The sequence below is a fragment of the Hipposideros armiger genome, unplaced genomic scaffold (assembly GCF_001890085.2).
Source record: "Hipposideros armiger isolate ML-2016 unplaced genomic scaffold, ASM189008v1 scaffold_133, whole genome shotgun sequence".
Lineage (NCBI taxonomy): Eukaryota > Metazoa > Chordata > Mammalia > Chiroptera > Hipposideridae > Hipposideros > Hipposideros armiger.
The window spans coordinates 1,560,880-1,580,562 of record NW_017731483.1 but is presented as its reverse complement, the minus strand read 5'-3'; the positions used below and the strand labels follow the sequence as shown (position 1 = coordinate 1,580,562).

The window sequence follows — 19,683 nt, the reverse complement described above, 5'->3', positions numbered from 1 at the left end:
GAGTCGCTTCCTCACTGGTTCTCAGACCCTGTAGTTCCTGATTCCCGTGAGAGGTATCTGCCTTCCTCACCAGCTGCAAGGGACCTGAGGACAAGAGCAGGCCTAATGGTGTCTGTGAGCCCAGAAGAGGAGGGTCTGGCACCAACAAGGTGTTTGAGAGCTTGCATAATGAACAGACACGTGACAGGAACTACTCACAACTGGGCCGACTTCTATTGGTCCTTTCTGTTCCTAGAGTGAGTGTCCCTGGAGGGGGTCGGGAGCCTGGGCTTTACTTCCAACAACAGTACTTCCCTGCTGTGGTTTTGAGCCCAACAATTCCTCTCTCTGAGCCTCTTTGCAACAGAGATGATGCTAATTTGTGCCCTGCTTGCCCTCAGACTGGGTTGACAGATGTAACATCACTGAGTGAGCTCTCCATGCCTGTGCACCTGGCACCCAAACCTTTGGCCAGTGCTGGACAATAAGCAAGAGGAAAGCCAAGGGAAGCCAGCTCCTGGGAGCTTCTCCCCACGTCTGAGAAGCCAAGGATGAAATGAAACAGCTCAAAATTGAGGGTTTTTCATAGTCAAGGGGTGCGGGGAACCCCAGGAGCATGGCGTCGGCCTGTCCTCCAGGCTGTGGGCAGCTGCACCTACCTTAAGCTTCTTGACACTGGTGCAAGGATCATTGGAGAAGCTCTCCGTGTCCGAAATCTCGATGTCCTCACCATACAGAACCCCGGTCAGGTCGTTCCTCACCTGTCAGCAGAGAGAAAGCAGAGGGTGGATATGCTGGTGGCCATAGAAAGGGCCGGTGCAGAGAGTATCCTGGGAAAGCGACGGAAATGGGTGAGGCGACTTTCTCCGCCAACATGGGAAAGGAGTGGCTTTTATCTTCATTGTATAAACCAGAGGGCCCCGTGGGGTCTTAGAGATAGCCCAGACCCATCCTGCCCTTCACACACAGGTTTTAGGCGGCCAGACGGAAGGGGCTTGCTCAAGTTGATCAGGAATTTCCTGGAAGAATCAAGATAAGCATCCAGGCCTCTGGGCTTGCACGGTGGTGGTTCTCCACAGCCTACACTGTCTTCACATCAGACTAGTCCAGTGTATCTTGACAGTATTTATATTTTGCAATCTTTATTTGCAATATTACTTCACTTCTAGGGTGAAGAAACAGCCACGGCATTCAGACAGACAATGCAGAGTAGAGGACAGAGTAAGGGGTTATGCAACCAGCCTGTGATGTCAAGCATAACTACGTGTCTGCTGAAACACAGAATGACTAACATCTATGTGCTTGGAAAGCAGAGGGCTGAAAACTCCAGTGTGAATCCGGACCAACCAGCAGTGAAACAGCCTGTGTGGAATACATTAGTGAGTGGTGAGGACTGTGGCAAACTGCTGACCACAGGCCTCCTCTAAAAATGGCGGTTGTCGTTCGGCCCCAATCATGCTATGCCAGAATGGTGGTCCAGAGTTACAAGACCTTCTGATTTGGGGGGCTGAAACTGGAAGCCTAAATTTTTAAAATATAAGATCCCCCACATTCTAAAATGTCGATGCCATTTTGAATTAAAAGAAAGTAAGGGCCAAAACAAGTAAATATGAAGTCTGTATCGGGGCCATGGTTATGGGTGTGCACTCGCTGACATAAAGTAATGGAAAGTGGATTGTGTGTTTTAGTAGAAAGAACTGGGTGAAGGTTGTGGGACCTAGGTTCCAGGTACTGCTCTGTCACTGACTTGTCTGTGACCATGGCCTCTCTGTGTGACCCTGACCCTCTCAGGGCTTCAGTTTCTTCCTCCTGAAGAGAAGATGATCCTTAAAAGCAGTTCTTGTTCACACCTACTAGGTGTGAAGAGAAAACAGCAGGTGCTGATGAGGATATGCAGAAATTGAAACCTTTGTGCACTGTTAAATGTACAATTACTACACGATCCAGCAATCCCACTTCTGGATATATACCCAAAAGAACTGAAAGCAGGTACTCAAAGAGAAATTTGCATACCCATGTTCATAGCAGCACTATGCACAGTAGCCAAAAGCTGGAAGCAACCCAAGTGTCCATCCACGGATGAATGGATAAACAAATTATAGTTTATACATACAACAGAATATTATTCATCCTTAAAAAAGAATGAAATTTTGATATATGCTACTCCATGAATGAACCTTGAAGACATGCTAAGTGAAATAAGCCAGATGCACAAGGAAAAACATTGTTTGTTTCTACTTATATAAGGTGCCTAGAGGAGTCAAATTCACAGACACAGAATGTAGAGCAGGGGCTCCAGGGAGCAGTGGCTGTGAGAGGAAACAATGCAGTTACTGTTTAATGGGTACAGAGTTTCTGCTTGGGATGAGGAAAACATCCTGGATATGGAGAGTGGTGATGGTTAGACAATATGAATGTACTTAATGCCACTGAACTGTACACTTAAAAATGGTTAAAATGGTAAATTTTATGTTATGTATATTTTACCATGATAAGAAAAGCACAGTTGTTTCAACAATTGGTGGACTCTTCCAATGTACATAGCAGAATGTTTTAAATAGTTTGACCCTGGATGTCACAGGATGGTCACTGGAAAACCACCAGCACGGTAGGGGAACAAAGGGGCTTCAATGGGAACTGCAGTGCTTTATTTCTTTAAAAAAAATATGGGCAAAAGGTGAACATGAATTAATTTTGGGTAGCAAGCCTTTGGGTGTTTGCTGTTCTGTGCTTTTCTGAATGCTTGAAATACTCCGTGATAAATGTTTTGTACAAAGAATGAAACTGCCACAGTCAGGGTGAAGCTTGTCCGTCCTTAGTTTTTACTTCTATTTTAATGGAAGATTGGAAACTAGTTGTATGAAAACAAGTTGACTTGGCCATCACAGTTTATTTCTGCTGCCTCTAATTCTTTCTAGATGCAGCGGGGGGGTGGGGGGGGGTGTTCCCTTATCTGTTTTGTGTGTCATGAGGGTGTTGTGCAGCCACAACAATCATTAGACACAGAAAACGTGCCACCTTGCCCCTATCGGAAGGCAACACAGCTCAATGCGCACACTGCTGGGTCTGCACTGTCAGGGCCCCGCTCTCCACATGCGTGCCACCCAGATTTTGGGAAACTGCTTGGGCTCTTGAGTCTCAGTCTTTTCACCTCTAAAATGGGGGCAATACAGCATGTAACCTTCAAGGCTGTTTCAGGGCCCAGCAAAAACACTGAAGCTGTGGAATGGCTTGGTAAACTCGAAAGTTCTTTACAACGCCTAAAAGCTGGAAGGATCATTTCCAGTCATAAGGCAAGGAGTCAAGGCGGTCAGTGGCTTGGGGTATCTATCTTCATATAAGTGTGTGCTTGAAAGCTGTATATAATTATGGCAGATAAAATATCTTATAGATGGTCAGAACTCAAAACAAACAAAACCAAAACACCCTAGAGGTCATCTCATTCTGCCCCTGATTTCTCACATGAGCAAACTGCGCTGTGTCCCCCAGTCCAGGGCTGTGCACGCTCGCAGGCTGGTTCTTCTGGGAGCTGCCAGATGTGGATGGTTCCCGAGGCCTGATGAGCCAGCACAGCTCAGAAAAGATGGTCGGTGCAATCAGCTACCCACTGCCCATAATTTCAGCACCAAGAAGTCTGTGCTCAGCTCGAATATTTATTCTAATGGACTTTTTAAGGGAAAGCAAATGGAGGAAACCAGTAGTAAATGGTATTTTAAAATAACCAAAGCATTGAAAAGAAATAATGTAATTGATCTTCCTCACAAGGAAAAAAAAATCCACACCTTCACACGTGGATGGAAGGATCATTCAATACACTGGTCAGAGATGTACTAAGTAAATTTGAAAAAAAAACAAAAACAAACCAACATACCATTTTTTTTCCTTTTTGAAGTTGCAGGTATCTCTTGTTCAATGGAGCCAATGTCTTTTGGTGGTTTGCTATAAACTGCATTTCTGCAAAGTCAATCCTATGTTTTTATTCACCTCCATTATAAAAGCAGACGTATGTTCTGAGAAAGGAGTAACCCTTAATTCCCAAGAAAATAAAATACGCACACTACACATATATTTAAGTATAGTCGGGGTCCCATTGGAGGCCTAATTTCCATATTGGGCCCAGGGAGGGAGCCGCCAGGGGCCTGATTTGCTGAAAGGCCTCGGCCATCCTGGGAGGAATGGAGAGAGATAAGTGCTGATGGGCAGAAGGGGGACAGAGAAGAAGGCTGCCCCATCACCTGGAAGGGAGGGCCAGGACTGCCAGGGGAGCAAGGGAGACCACGAGCAGGGCCCCCAGTGCTGCTAGAAGGGGTGTCAAGAGGGCTTGAGTCCTTCAAGGCCCAGGGGCTTGGGGCCAGCTCACAGGGCTGAGGTCGCCTGAGGAAGAACTCTCCTTGTTTCAGAGCAGTAAATCCGGGCGCTGGCAACCGGAGCAAATCTACAAAGAGCCTAAATCATTTGGCACCACGGAGAGGCATAGGTGGGCCACAGCCCCAGGAATAAAGAATCTGGCATGGGTGTGGAGGTAAGAGCTGTTGACTTTTTTCCCCCAATAGCTGGTATGGACTGTGGATATGAAGTCATACCAGAAAGCACGTTCCTAAAGCAGTGGTTCTCGAAGTGTGGCCCCTGGACCAGTAACACCAGCATCACTGGGAACTTGTCAGAAATGCAAAACCTCGGGCCCCACTCCAGACCTACAGAATCAGACCTTCTGGGGTGAGGTCCAGTAGTCTATGTTTTAATCCATCCTCCAGTTTGCACACTCAAGTTTGAGATCCACTGTCCTAAAGGAAGCAGGATAAATTTTAAGCAAACCATTGGTAATGGTGTGAAAAAATGTTTTTAATGGCTTGAATATTTTTTCCCCTTGATTAGGAGACCAGAATGTGTTAGTTGAGTAAGACAATTACCAAAAGAGTGAGTTGGACTGGGAATCGCATCAAAAAAGGTATCACATCTAGAATGAAGGAGGGGACAGCCACCCTCTGGGTCTGTCCATCTCACACCAGACTTGGGGTACTGAGTTCAATTCTGGTTGCATTTATCAGGGATAGTGACAAAGTGGTTCAGGCTCAGAGGAGAGAAGTGTGCCTAGGACAGGAACCAAGGACCCTTCAGGGGTGACATGGACATGGCGGTTGAGGAGTGTAAAGGTCACAAGGGGTGACATCAATGACTCCTCAGGCCCCTGGTGCAGCATTGGGAATTGAAGATCCAAATCCAAGAATTTTAACAAGTGAACTCAGTTTTCAATTCTAGGGAAGCCCGATGTTTTGAAAGAAGTCAAGAGCCAGGTAGAATCGGTGGTTCTGGAAGAAAGCCCAGAGCCCTGGGGACAGTCCTGCTTAGGGTGAACAGGGAGAAAACGCCATCAGGTCGGAGCAGCCATACGAATGGCAGATCCTATGAGTCTGCACGGGTTCACGGGGCCGTGGGGGAATGGGTGACAAGGACTTGTCACTCCAATGAAGGCATCACGATGGCCTTGCGCCTCCAGCTGACTGAGCGCACAGCCTCCATCCACACAGCAGGCATCGGGCACACACAGCTGGGCTTTATCCTTCCTGTGGGATGCCAGGGGAGAAGCGGGCAGGTTGGAGGAGGAAAAGGAGATGAGGGGAAAAGGTGGGAAGCTAAAGGAACCGGGAAAGGAACAGACTATTTGGAAGAATTTTCTGGCTTAGTATATAACTCAGTCCATTGGACCCATGTTAAGTGTAATGTGGGTCCACCCTGTTCCATCAGGGAGGCTTGTCACCACCCTGAGCAGGCCACAGTGCCACTCCTCTTGCAAGGTCCCTCCCTGCTCTGAAGCCTGCATCTCTCCACTAAACACACATCGGCTGCCCAGAGGATGCTGGGCATGCCTTCTCTCTGGAAATCCCTCAATGATTGGGCTTATAAGAAAACTGCATCACGAGCCCCACTCTGAATAACTGCTCTGTGGATCATTCTCTACACCCACGCTGTCCCTGCTTCAGGGTCCCAGGACCATGTCTGCATGTCCTGCCAGGTTCCTGTCCCACAGGTAAGGCCAACTAACTCCCTGGCCATATAGATCCCTCACTGTAGTCCTGGACACCCCTGTCCTCCAGCAAGGCAATAGAAAGAGCCTGAGGTCAGGAGCCCAGGGTTTACCCTGTCGCTCCGGCAAACGTCTCAGGCCTCAGGCCCTCAGCCTGGCCCCCTGCTGCATGCCCAGTGCTGCAATTCCATGGCATGCTCCGTCACTGCCTGGACACTGGGCTTGAGTTTGTTTCTGAACAGCTACCTAGTGCCTGGTCAGTCCAGAATGGGGCCCTGTTTGTTCTTGCCAGTCTCTTTCTCTCATTCATTCATTCATTCATTCATTCATTCATTCATGATATTGACATTTCTTTTGTTCCAGGCACCATGGGAGGTAGTACTGGGACTCTGGTGATGAGCAAAACCATTCACTGTCCTGGTCTCTCTCTGGTAGGGTTGAGAGGCATTAATCAGATGACCACGTTGGTATCTACCAAGACAAAGGTGCTCAAGTTCAGGGGCATGTTTCTGGGAGAAGCTGCCATGGAGAAGTCAGACCTAGGCCAGGAATCAGAGCAGGGAGAAAGGTTTCAGGCTGAGGAACAGGGTGTGCGAGGGTCCTACGGTGGGAGGGAGCCAGTGGGGACACTGGAAGAGCTGGCCTGGGCTGCAAGAGAGGGTAGGTCAGGGAGGGGGCGGGGGGCTGGCATGAGATGAGAAAGAAAAGGCGGCGGGGGCAGACACGAGGGCCTCCTGATTCACAAGTGAGGTTCTGGCCTTGAGCCTAAGCACAGGGGGAAGCCATTAGAAGGTTCCAGGGAGGGGGTGGCACAATTAGAACTATGTTTTAAAAAGATGACTCAGGCTGCTGTGGGGGTCACTGAGGGGCCAGGGGCATGAGAGAAACAGGAGGCCAGTGAAGGGACCACAGAATTATCCAGGTGAGAGATTCTGGAGGCTGGATAAGGAGATGGTGCTGGGGGTAGCAAGAAGTGACCCACTTGGGGATACATTTGGGGTAACTAAGAACCTGTATTAGTCATCTGTGGCTGTGTAACAAATTATCCCAAAACTTAATGGTTTAAAACAAGAAACATTTGTTGTCTTTCACAGTTTCATGGTCAGGAATGTGGGAGCGACTTAGCTGTGTAGTCTGACTCAGGGTCTTTCATGAGGCTGTAGTCAAGATGTTGACTGGGGCTGCAGCCGCTTTCTGAAGACTTCTGGGCTGCATATCAGAATCACCCGGGGTGTTTTGAAAAAATACTGATGCCCTGACTGCTTCCTGAGCCAATTAGAATCTCTGGGGTAGGACCCAGGTATTAGCACTTTTAGAGCTCTCCAGGTGATTCAAACACACAGCTAAAGTTGAGAACCACAAATTTTAGGGGTAAAAGCAAAAGAAGTGCCAGGCTCACACTGGGTTGCCAGCCTGCCAGAAAGTACCCCACTCCCCACCCCAAGTCACCTACCCCTCTCTCATGGTCCTCCTTTGCAGCTGGGACTCCTCCCCTGCTCTCTGCTGCCCCATCCAATAGTTCCGTCTTATCTTTAATCCCTAGATCCTTCGCTCCTGGCCCCCAGCACCAGGAGCAGGGCCTGACCATGTCAGAAGGGAGAATGGAGAAAAGAAAACGAGAGGAAAAGGCATAAGAGAGAGAGAGAAAATAAGAAAGGGAGAAGAGAGAGGCAGGGTGTTATTATAGCTACAAGTTACCAGGTTCTGACCACGCATCCCCGGTGGGAAGGCTCTGACGGAACAAGTGAAATGCACAGTGGAAGCCATGGGCAGCATCAGGGACCCCAGGACACCTGACTTCTGTGGCCAGTTCCCCAGACACCTTCCCAAACAAGGCCACTGCACCAGCTGAGGAATCATCTAGAAAGGGAGAGATGCAGGAAAAGACGGGGAGAACCAGGTCTGCAGCACATGCACTCTACAACTCTTGGAACATTCTAATTAGGTTACAAAATGAACTTGAGAGCAAAGCGAATTCCCAGCTCTCCTATGGAAGCTGAGGCAACCTACTTTGTCATTCAAATGCTCTGGCTATATATAGCCCTGGATTGTGCTGAAATGTCACTCCTCTTACCTGACGAAAGCGTATAATTATAGATTTACTTCTCTTCATTCATGAAATGTGTCTTCACAGTTCATTCAAGTAAAATCCATTAAAATATGGAACATGTTAAAACGTGGCTCATTAAGAGGCAGAGGACACCACTGTTGTTAAATGCTAATTAGGATAAACAGGCATTTGAAACACTCAAATCTTTGAACAATTCAGGTCACTTTTGCTGGGACTGGAGCTCCCCAGGATCTGCCATTAATTTAAGGTAATTAAAAAATTAGCCTGGCGAAGAGTAGCAATGGCAGGAAGTGATGGCCAACTTCAAACGTGGAAGAACTTTGTGGAAGAAAGGGCGCCTAGTTCTGGGGACTTCTGTGGCAGAGAGGGAACAACAGGTAGGTGGTTCAGGAAAGCAGACTCTGGCCCAAAGCCAAAAAGAACTTTCCAGTGATGGAGAAGGCTGCTTGGGTGGGTAGTGAGCTCTCTGTCATCAGAAGTGTGTAAGTAGAATCTGGTCAGGATGCTTGAGAGGGGATTCTTTCACCGCCGATGTCTGCAGTTCCAGGAGAACAAGTGTTTCAGAACTCCACCTCACCTCATTCTTTGCCCTTTTGAATTTTAAAGTTATTGAAGCAGCCCTCTGCAAGTTCTGAAGGTTTCCAAAGATTTGGGGCATGCATTTAAATTCCTGTAGAAACAGCTGTGTGATTATACTTCCACCTTTCCGAACCTGATGAGCTTTCATTGAAGAAACTTCCTTTTGATGAATGGAGCCATCTAGTTTTCAGATTTCTACAAATAACTTAGCGCCTAATAACCTATAATCGAAGTTAATGTAAGTGAAATGTTTTTAAAAGAGCAAGTATAAATGAACACGTGTAAGACCCATTGCACATACTTGATACTTGCATACGGGCAGTACCTGTGGGTATATGTGCAGCTGTGTCCATCTGAGGACCGCACGTGTGTGTAATACCTGCACATTCACACTGCAGAGCCAGCAGGTTGAATGGTGACCCCCAAAAACATACGTCGAAGTCCTAACCATCAGAATCTGTGAACATGACCTTATTTGGAAAAAGGGTTTTTGCAGATGTTCTGAATTTAAGGATCTTGAGATGAGATCATTCTGATTACCTGGGTGGACCCTAAATCCAATAATAAGTGTCCTTATAAGAGAAAGAAAGAAGAAGATTTGGGATACAGAGACCGGAGGGAGAAAACCATGGGAAGACAGAGGCAGAGATTGGAGTGATGCGGCTCCAAGCCGAGGAATCCCTGGAGCCACCAGAGCTGGAAGAGGCATGGAAACATTCTCCCCTGGAACCTTTAGAGCAGCGGTTCTCAACCTTCCTAATGCCACGACCCCTTAATACAGTTCCTCATGTGGTGGTGACCCCCAACTGTAAAATTATTTTCGTTGCTACTCTATAACTATAATTTTGCTACTGTTATTAATCGTAATATAAACATTTTTGTTTTCCAATGGTCTTAGGCGACCCCTGTGAAAGGGTCATTCGACCCCCAAAGGGGTCGCAACCCACAGGTTGAGAACCGCTGCTTTAGAGGGAGCACGGCCCTGCTGTCACCTTGATTCCAAACCTCTGGCCCCTAGAACTGTAAGAGAATGAATTCCTGTTGCTTTAAGCCACCCAGTTTGTGGTGATTTGTTACGGAAGCCCCAAGAAAGAAATACACGTGGGTCCTTTGAGACCTGGCTGCAGCTGGTCCAAACCAGGATCCCACAGAGAAGCCCGGGCTTCCTGTCCTGTCCACACCGAACATCACAGGTGACGCTTCCTTAAGGGAACCCTAGCTTCCTGCTACTTGGCAGACACTTGTCCAGCAGCTTATCTGTGGCTTTTCTCACTTCCCAAGTTTTACCAAGTGCAGGAAAACAAGTGAAGGGCCACAGTGGCAGTGTCATGACATGCAGGGGCCCAGATGGGGCCCCCGGCCTCATAGGTCTCAGTGGAGGGTTCAGAAGTCCTGGATGCTGACTGTGAGCTGGCTCGCAGAGATATTCTGAGCCCAGAAGTATTCATGCTGAGTCCTGAGCTGGTCTTGCAGGAATGAGGCAAGTGCACAGGGGTTGGGCTGCATGCCTCAGCCTGAAGACATGGCCTGCTGATGCAGGGATTGGCCCTAGGGACAGTGCTGGGGCACGCTGTGGGCATCCTGAGGGCCTGAGGACGGGTGCAGTTCCCTGAGGACAGTCCTCTGCTTCCTCACCCTGGCACAGGGGACCTGTGATCTGAGCTCTGTCCAGCCACTCACATCAATCCCTCATGACAGTCCCACCTGCTTGTGACTGTCCAGTCAGTCCACATGGTGGCTTTGAACAGAGACCTAAACATGCAGAGCTGGACAGAGACAGACAGGACCCCACATGCAGGACCCACCCAAGACATCTCCATCCTTCCGTGCAGCCCTCACCACCATCACCCCATTATGGCGGTCCTCCAAAGGGAGACGGAAGAGCCTGCAGGCCACAGTCCCCTCTTCCCTGGCCCAGCACTTACTCCTCAGGGGCCAACTCCCAGAACTACACTGCCGGGCAGGAACATGCCCTGGATCTACCTGCATGGGGGACAGACGGATGATTCAAGGGAACCAGGACTCTCTGGCTCACTAATACCTCTTCCCATCAGCCAGCCTTTCACAGTTTTAGAAATTCTGCAGAATCTTAAGTGGGACAGACAGAATAATACTCCCCCGCCAAAAAGATGTCCACTCTCTCATCCCTGGAATGCATTACCTTACATGGCAAAGGGGACTCTGCAGCTGGGATTAAGTGACGGGTCTTGAGATGGGGAGGCCGTCTTGGATTATCTGGGAGACCCAGTGTAACCACAGGGGCCTCTATAGGGCAAAAAGGGAGGTAGGAGAGTCAGAGTGCGAGTAGATGTGACAACAGAAGCAGGAACAGAGGGAGATTTGTGTGAAGAGGCCACGCTGCTGGCTTTGAAGATGAGGATGAAGCCGAGAGCCAAGCACTGCAGGCAGCCTCTGGATGCTGGAAGAGACAGGGTCCCAGATTCTCCCCTAGCCTCCAGGAGGAACCAGTCCTGTAGACACCTTACCTATGGCTGGGTGAGACTGATTTTGAACTTCTGAGGTCTAGTACTGTAAAACAATAAATCTGTGCTATTTAAAGCCACTAAGTTTGTGAGAGTTGTTACAGCAGAATACGAAACTCATACAACCAGCTTTGACCTTGAGATCCCACGCACCCTCAAACATCGCCTTGTACAGGAAGTCTTCTCTTATTCCCAAGCTAGTGATGACACCGCCTCTGAACTCCACAGTCCTGGGCTCAAGGCCACTCCCTGGCCAACCAGGGACTGTCCCGAGAGTCCATACACCCTCCATCTGGGACCCCCGGAGCCTAGCGCAGGGGCTGCCTGAGGGGGTGGGACGAGGCCCACGCCCCTTCCTGGATAACGCACAGCCACCCCGCTTTGGATCCTCCAGTCAGTAGCCTTTTCTTTGTCTCCCATTTTCCAAGGAGCTCACTGCACTGCTGGCAGTCAGTGAAGTCAGGTTACACTGAGCTGTGGGGGAATTAAATTAGCCATCAGAACCTCATTCCTTTCCTGTGACAAAGTGCCTGTTGCTCTAATTGCCGCAGGCTCATGGGACCAAACCAATATTTACAGAAATACTTGGATATTAATAAAACAGGAATATTATCCAGTTAAGACGATGAATACAAATCTCTATAGGAAATCAACAAGATGCAAAGTGCGCCTGTGACACCAAAATAGAGAAGGGTTATTAGAGAGATCACACCTGAGAGCACTAAAGAAAGCAGAAGACAAAATCACTCCCTGGCTTTCCAAGCCCCTTCCCTGCTCCTTGCTAATCGAGGAATGGCTGAGGGGATGGCAGGGGGCCACAGACAGGAAGCAGGCCTGTGAGACACCCAGCCTGTACATCCCCAGGAGCAGTCACCGAGACTAGAGGACCCGCGTGGCACCTGGGTCTCAGGGGAAGGGCCAGGACCAGTGGGGTAAGCCACCAGGAAGTAGGTTTTGACTCCCTCAGAGGCAGAACTTTCCAACAAGAGTGATCCAAAGATGGAAGGGCCTTTCTGGGTGGGCGTGAGCTCCCCGTCACTGCAGGAGTGCAGGCAGAGGTGGGGTTGCTGTAGAAGGGATTCAAGCATTAGATGGAGGGGCAGAAGAGACTTCTGGAACCCTGAGGAAGGCCCCGGAGTCTCGAAGCTGTACCCCAGCTATGAGGACACAGATGCTGGGGGCCGCCCAGGCGGTACATGCGCTCACTCCTGCAGAACCGGGACAGCTTCGGGTAGCTCGAGAAGACGGAGAGGCAGTTGGATCCTAGTGTCCATCTCTCACTTCATGTGGAACTAAAGGAGCTCTCCGAGACCCTGGGGCAACACTGCCCTTCTCCCCGCCGCTTCCTTTCCAGCTCTGTGTTCCCAAGTGGGTTCCCTGTCCTCCACTCTGGTGTTCTGCCCAGTGTCCTGTGGCCCTAAGATCTGAAACCTGACGCTGACTCCTTTCTTCCTCCAGGGCTGCAGCTTTGGGTATGGCGGCGGGTGGGGGGTGGGGAGTGAAGGCATGGGTGCAAACTGTTCCCCAGAGCCCGCCTCTCTTCCTCCCCCTCCTCCCCCCCCCTCACTCCAACCCCTCAGGGAGCAAGCAGGCTGCAGGGGACATGGCAGGGTCACTCTGGAGTCAACTGCATCCTCCCAACCATCTGATGAAGCCCATGCCAACACTGCTCTCATTTTATAGGTGAGGGACCCGAAAGGTTAACTGACTTTGCCCGAGGACTTACAGTCAGTAAACCTGAGAGCCGAGATTCAAACCCGTGTTTCTCTGCTTCCCGAATTCTGGAGGGTTGAGTAGAGGGAGAAGAAAGGAAGGGGTTAAGTGGCAGCACTGATCCCATGGGTGGGTTCCGGCAGTGACAGGACCCAAGAGGGGCTCATTCACTGGAGTGCCTCGCTCAGACTGCGAGGCCTGGAGCATTGGGACGGTGTTGGGGCTTCTCCACGTGTCCCTATGGCACACAAACCAAGCAATCAGGACATCTGGGAGAGAGACGAAGGCAGAGCTGGGCACATCCGGGGGCAGGGCAGCAGGATCAGAAGGTGACAACAAAGAGGAGGCTGGCAGGTGCCTGAGACGCACTGCAGCGCCTGGCTTCCAGGTCACTGCGAATGCAGCCCTCTGTCCAGCAGGCAGAGTTGGCGCTGCCATTCTCAGGCCCACTCCCCACATGCCTGATAGTGGGGCTGAGCTCAGAATATCACACCTGGGCTGCACCCACCAACCTACCAGCCCCACTGGACAGTGGGGGAAACTAAGGTCCCAAGAAGGGCAGGAACTTGCCCCAAAACACACAGCTGTCTAGGGGCAGAGCTGGATTCAACCCCAGTTTCCTGCCTCTCAGGCTGCTGCTTCCCAAAGCCATGTCTCTCACAGCAGCAACAGAATAGGTACCCCCCAAAGAGCCAGCAGCGGCAGCCCGGCCAGGACCTTTCCCAAATCCCACAGGACGGGAGCTGCTCAAGGGTAGTACCCAGCCTGGTTCCTTGGTGTTCCAGTGCCAGCACAGAGCCCGGCACAGAGCAGCCACTCAGCAAACACGACACAGAACTGGAAATCTCCCTGACATCAAGCACTCTTGGGTTCAGAGTTTTCAAGAGCTGTGGCTCCCAGGCCTGCTTGCATATGGCATCTCCCTGGGAGCTTTGTAGAATTCAGATTCCTGGGCCCCAACTGAGAGATTCTGACTCTGGTATGAGAGGAGGGAGAGGGAGACCAGGAACCTGTATAAAGCACTCTTGGGTCCAGTTACACAGCCAGATCTGGGGACCACTGGCCAAGTGACATCCCAGTCTGATTGGCCCTTTCGCCTAAACTCCCTTGTTCTCAAGGGCCCTGTAATGGATACTATGGTACACTGCGAGAAACTTCCATTCTCCCAGCTGCTCAGAGTGTTGGCTACTGACAGCTCACAGCTGGGTGTCTCCTGGATTTGCCCTTGACTAAAGAGAGCAGCCTCATTCAAGGTCACACCCCTCACCATGGCAGCCCAAACCCAGTGACTGGCCCAGCCTTCTTGCCTCGGTTTGAGACATCTCTAAAGGGCCATCCCAGCGCCAGCCTCTCCATGGGCTCAGCTGAGGCCTCTGCTGCAACTTCATTTTGTGTCACCTTCTCCCTCCACCTCACTCCTTCCTGTGGGCATTCCTGCCCAAGCCACCTGCAAGTCTCGGAGTCCCTTTCCTGGAAACCTGACCTAAGCAATGCTCACCTCAAACCAATACTTTGCCCCTAAGTCCTTAGATGAAAACTTCTCCTGTGCTGAGAGCTCATGGACAGCTGGGAGAAACACAGCTGCTTGCTTTGGGGTTCTTTTGTGGGAGGACCCTCATAATAGCTCAGACCAGTTACATCCTTTTGATTCAAAGACTTTAAACTGTAAGTAATTTCTGAACTTCACTGAAAGCCTGCAAAAAGGAGGCAAGTGATAAAACTATCCATATCCTCAATCCACTAACCTAACTAGTGTAATTTCTTGTGTTGGTTGCCTTCTCCCACACCCTCCAGCCTGCCCTCTGAGGCTGTTTCTGGAATTTGACTTTTACGGATGGTATCACTTGAGCTCCACTGTCCTCTGATTTCCAGGTAGGTTCAGACAATGGCTGGCCCCGGCAGGAGTCAGAGGGCGGGAGGAGGAAAAGCTCAGGGTATCTCTCCGAATCTCCTCCCTGGCTTGGATGCAGCCGCTGTCAAGTGGACCCTCTTCCCTGCAGTAACGCTGCTTCCTCCCCTTGTCCTTCAGGGCACAGGGGTGGTCCTGACTCTCATCATTGATAGTCCCTGGTGCTACATTGGCCCTGCTTGGTTTCCCTGGTCCTGCCCAAAGTATTTCCTCTAAAGTAAACTTTCTTCACTTCAACTCTGCATGCGCCATCTCTTTCTTGACAGGACCTTAACTGATACAGCAGGTATATATCTTTTAGGTAGAAGTCATCAAAGTATAAACAATTTTATATCCTGATTTTTTCACCTCATTTTATCATATACCTTTATAATTCATTTTCACCACCAACCACACACACACTAATCACTTTACGTTCCTGACCTCTGCTCTCCTCGCAAGTTCTGCTCACTGTTTGAGCTCTACTGCCAATAGCCCCACCTCCTTGAAGTCCTGGATTTTCCAGTGAGCTGTGCTCACCCCTCTGCTCCTCTCTCTTAAGCCCATGCTTTCTTGGCCCTGTTCTGGAGGGACTAGGACTTTCCTCAGGGCATCCACATCCCCACAACGGCACACAGCACGAAGTCTCCTTGGCTCTAATACCGGTGGCTAGGGAGAATATCAGGGCCTCACAGACTGATGGAGAGGAGCTAAGCTGTCAACACGTCCTCCAAGGTCAGGAAAGACAGTCTGCCCTTGCCCTGGCCCGAAGCCCATGGAGCCAGCCCCAGCCTGTAGAGGTGCTGAGTGTGTGTCCTAGGAGGGAGCTGGAAGGTCAGGTGAGCCGGCCACGTCCTGTGGTGGACACTGCTGCAAAGTGCTGAGCAGACCAACAGCCTGTAAGTGGAGTTTGAGGCTGTGCTAAGCTAGGCAATTTTCATAATGTGTCTTCCTAGGAGCAGTACCCAGAGACTCCGGGTAACAGGTATTAATGCTGCAGAGTACAAGGGGAATTTTCTAAAGGGGACCAGAACCTGGAGGCACCAGGGTTATGGTTATTGCCTATATGCCCCAGCTGAGCTCCTAGAGGCCCTGAGGCCCTAGCTAAGTCCCTGTCATTTTCTAGCACAACGGAATTGGATCTGGCTCAGTCAACACTGGTTGAATGAAGGAATGGGATCTCAGACATCCCATCCATCTGCCTGAGGTGAGCGTCACGTACACCTGATGCCCAGCACCCTGAGGAGGCTTGAGAAGCTGCTGTGCTTCATCTGTATCAGAGAGTGTCAGCAAAGATGCAGGGTCCTTAGGCGAAAACGCTGGGATGTTCCGGAAAGGAAGCCACAGAGCAAAAGTGGAGAAGACTGCACATCCATGATAATGAGAAAGGTAACAATGACAGCTGACGTTTACTGAGCACCCTTCATATGCAGAGCCCCTCCACATGTCACCTCACTCCCTTGACCATTGGTATAAACTCAACAGATATAATTACGATCGGTTTATGGGTAAGTAAAATAAGATTCAGAGATGTTGAGTCACTTGCCCAAAGTCACACAGCTAGGAAGCAGTGAGCCAGGCTTGAACTTCAGATCTATTGCTCTCCACAGCCCATGCTGTAAACCAGGGATCAGCAAATTTTTTTTTTTGTAAAGGGCCATATAGTAAATATCTTAGGCTTTGGAGGCCATACAGTCTCTGTCAGACTACTCAGCTCTGCCTTTACATTGCAAAAGCAGCCACAGACAACATGCAGAAGAATGGCTGTGGCTGTGTTCCAATAAAACTTTATTTACAAAAACAGGGGGCTGGATTTGGCTCATGGGCCCACAGTTGTAAATCTCTGCTCTAAATCCACAACAAAGAGCCTGTGTTTCTATTTTCCCCTCTAGGAAGGCAGTGGCAGAGAGGAGAGAGGACAAACTGGAGTCAGGTGGCTCGAGACTCAAATGCTGGCTCTGCCCTCCACTGGCCGGGCCACCCCAGGGGAGCAGGGGAACTCTCTGAGTGCCTCTATCACCTATAAAGGGGACATAACCACAACTTATCTTAAGGTTGTTAGAAAGATTAAAATGAGCTAGTACATGCTAAGGGCCTACCGTGGCTCAAGTTCAATATATGGAAGGGTTTAGTATCAGAGGCAACACTGTCAGGAAGGGAGGTGGAAAAAACATGACGTGAGGTTGGGACCAAGAAGGGAGGGAAGTGCTGGTGGTACCATTGGGACTAAACTCCAATAGTGGGTCTTCCTACAAAGGCTGGTTACTTTGGGGTGTCTGCAGAAGAATGTTATTCCATGAAATCCCCAATGGGAATTCACAGGCACCAGGGTGGGAGGAATCTTCTCACCATCCCGGAAGGAACAGATGTGTGGTGCTTGGTGACTCCCCACGGAGGGCAGGGAGGCAGCTGTTCACAGACTTGATATGGCAAATTGTGTGATGTGCTGTCTTCCTGGGGCAGGCAGCCAAGCAGTGATGGGGGGGGGGCTCTGCAACCCCCTCCCCTACCGCCTGCTGCCCACGGCTGCTGATTCACACGGGAGGGCCTGGGTGTGCCAGAAGGGATCCAAAACGGCTTCTCTAGTGAAAAGCAAGGCTTCGGAAGGAGAGTGGGGACTTGGAGGCAGGGGAACGGTTTTGTCTCTGTTTCCATTTTCCAAAGGTCATACCTTTGGCCGAGAAAGGGGGATGTGGGGAAAGTCTATTAATATTGCTGAAGGCCAGGGTGTGGCTTCCGATGGCAGACGATGAGCCCCTGGCAAGGGGTGGCACTCCCTGCCCCGAGACTGGCAATGCCATGTTGGGTGAGAATTACCATCTGATCGAGAGGATGCTATACTGAAATTTGAGAGGGAGAGAAAAAGTGCCCAGGAAAAAGTATAAAACCGGATATGACGAGGGTCAGGATATGTGAGGAATTTAAAAGGGGGTCACAGAAAAGGAAATTTTCGGGAACTGTCATATATCTGTACACCAAAGTACAAAGTATGGGCAACAATGTTAAGTATGAAACTTGTGGAGAAAATTATAAAGCTGAGCACAGATGTCCAACTCCCACCTAAGCTACCTCCTTCTGAAAGTGACAGAAAGGACCAAGGCAGTATAAAAATGGGAGTCTGCCTCAGCATGGGAACATGGGAAAGAGTGCCACCAATATGCCACCAACTTTGAGGAATTTCTGTTAGGTACAGTGCCAGTGAAGCCAGATTGAAGCCTGACTCACAGTTCTCCTTCCTGAGAAAGCAGCGTGGTGCTAGGAGGAGGGCAGACAGCTCACAGGACAACCTCACAGCCTCGGATGCAGAGGGAGTGAGTGCTAGAGAAGAGGCTGGGTCACAGGAGGGGTGCAGGGCCCATCAGGGGGAGTCCACCTCTCACGTGCAGCCCCAAAGCCTTCTGGAGTTGCTGGGCCCTTAGAGCCAAGACAAGCAATGCCTATCCAAGTCCTGTTTCCCAGGATAGGCCAGGGTAGCTCTCAGACCCAGCAGGCAGGAGGACAAGGGAGCGATCAAGAACAACAGTGCACATCTGGAGCAGCTGTGCCAACCAACTAGAGAAGAAACGCCCACAGCACCCATGGCTCCCTAACGCCTCCTGCTGCTTGTCCCTGGCTGCTAATGTGAAATTTCATCATCTAGTCTTCCGGATGAATATCCAAGGTGAAGAATCTTAATAGCAACTAGATGAAACAACGAGGGGGCCCCAGGTCAACTGACCCATGCTGTAAGCAAATACTAGGTCAGGAAAGACCCAAAAGGCACATGGAACCTGTGAAAACTTTCTGAAACATAAAGGAAGCAAACAGGAGGCAGCACATCACCTCTAAAAGGACTTGCTATAGGAATGAGAAGTAAACTGTAGTGTCTGTTGTGTACTTCGAGGAGGTTCAAGGAAACCTGGTCTCTAAGATGTGTAAGAAATGCAATATGCAATAAAAGAGGATGAAATGAAAAGAAAGTCGGCAGAGTTACAATGATGATCATAGGTTTTGAATAATGTTATGAGAATTTTAAAAGCATTAGGAGCACTAAAGAGCAGAAATTAATTGTGGAAAGCCAGTGAGTGTTATGGAGGACAATACTGAAATATTCTCTCAGAATGTAGAGAATGAGGACAAATAAAAATGATCAGAGAGAATAATATCAAGAATAAATGACTGAGACCCACTTGTGAATTACAGTTGACCCTTGAACAACGTGGGGTCAGGGGTGCCAACCTCTTGCTCAGTCGAAAATCCAAGTATAACTTGTGACTCCTCCAAAACTTAACTACTAATAGCCTACTGTTGACCAGAAGCCTTACCGATAACATGAACAGTCAGTTAAGACATATTTTTTGTGTTATATATATTATATACTGTATTGTTATAATAAATAAGCCATAGGAAAATAATGTTATTAAGAAAATCATAAGGAAGAGAAAATATTTATTGAAAAATATCTGTGTATAAGTGAACCCGTGCAATTCAAACCCATGTTACTTAAGGGTCAATTGTATTGGTATTTCTAAAAAGATACCAGAATAAAAGAGTAATAATTAAAGATATAATAGAAGAAAACTTCTGCAATCCTAACACCCAGTTCTTCAAAGAAAAATGGTAATCATATTTTAGACAAAATAGGCAAATATCCAACATATGCTATATTTTCTTTTTTAATTCCAAGGATTAAGAAAGAATCCAGAAGCATCCAACACAGGGAAAAATAGACTTATCTACAAAGGAATCAAATCAGATTGCATCAGACTTCATTACAACACTGATGTAATGTCTACAGAAGTTTGAGGAAGAATATTATGATAATAGGAATCTATACTTCACGAGAGAAGCAACAGAGAGAAACTGATCTATATAAAAGCATGGTAGATTATAAAATTCATATACCCTTCCTGAAAAATACTACTCAAAGATGTATCCATGCCTCAGAGAGATAAAGCAAAAGACA

The 19,683-nt window shown here is 49.1% G+C and overlaps 1 protein-coding gene across 1 annotated transcript in view; it reads right to left on the bottom strand.

Annotated features, from left to right (window-relative positions):
- LOC109386388 (gamma-aminobutyric acid type B receptor subunit 2-like) overlaps window positions 1–19,683 on the bottom strand; it is a 62,152-nt gene that overhangs the window by 18,291 nt on the left and 24,178 nt on the right. The window contains exon 3 of the mRNA XM_019649473.1: window positions 639–740. Coding sequence (XP_019505018.1) covers window positions 639–740 — 102 coding nt within the window. The remainder of the gene's footprint in view (window positions 1–638; window positions 741–19,683) is intronic.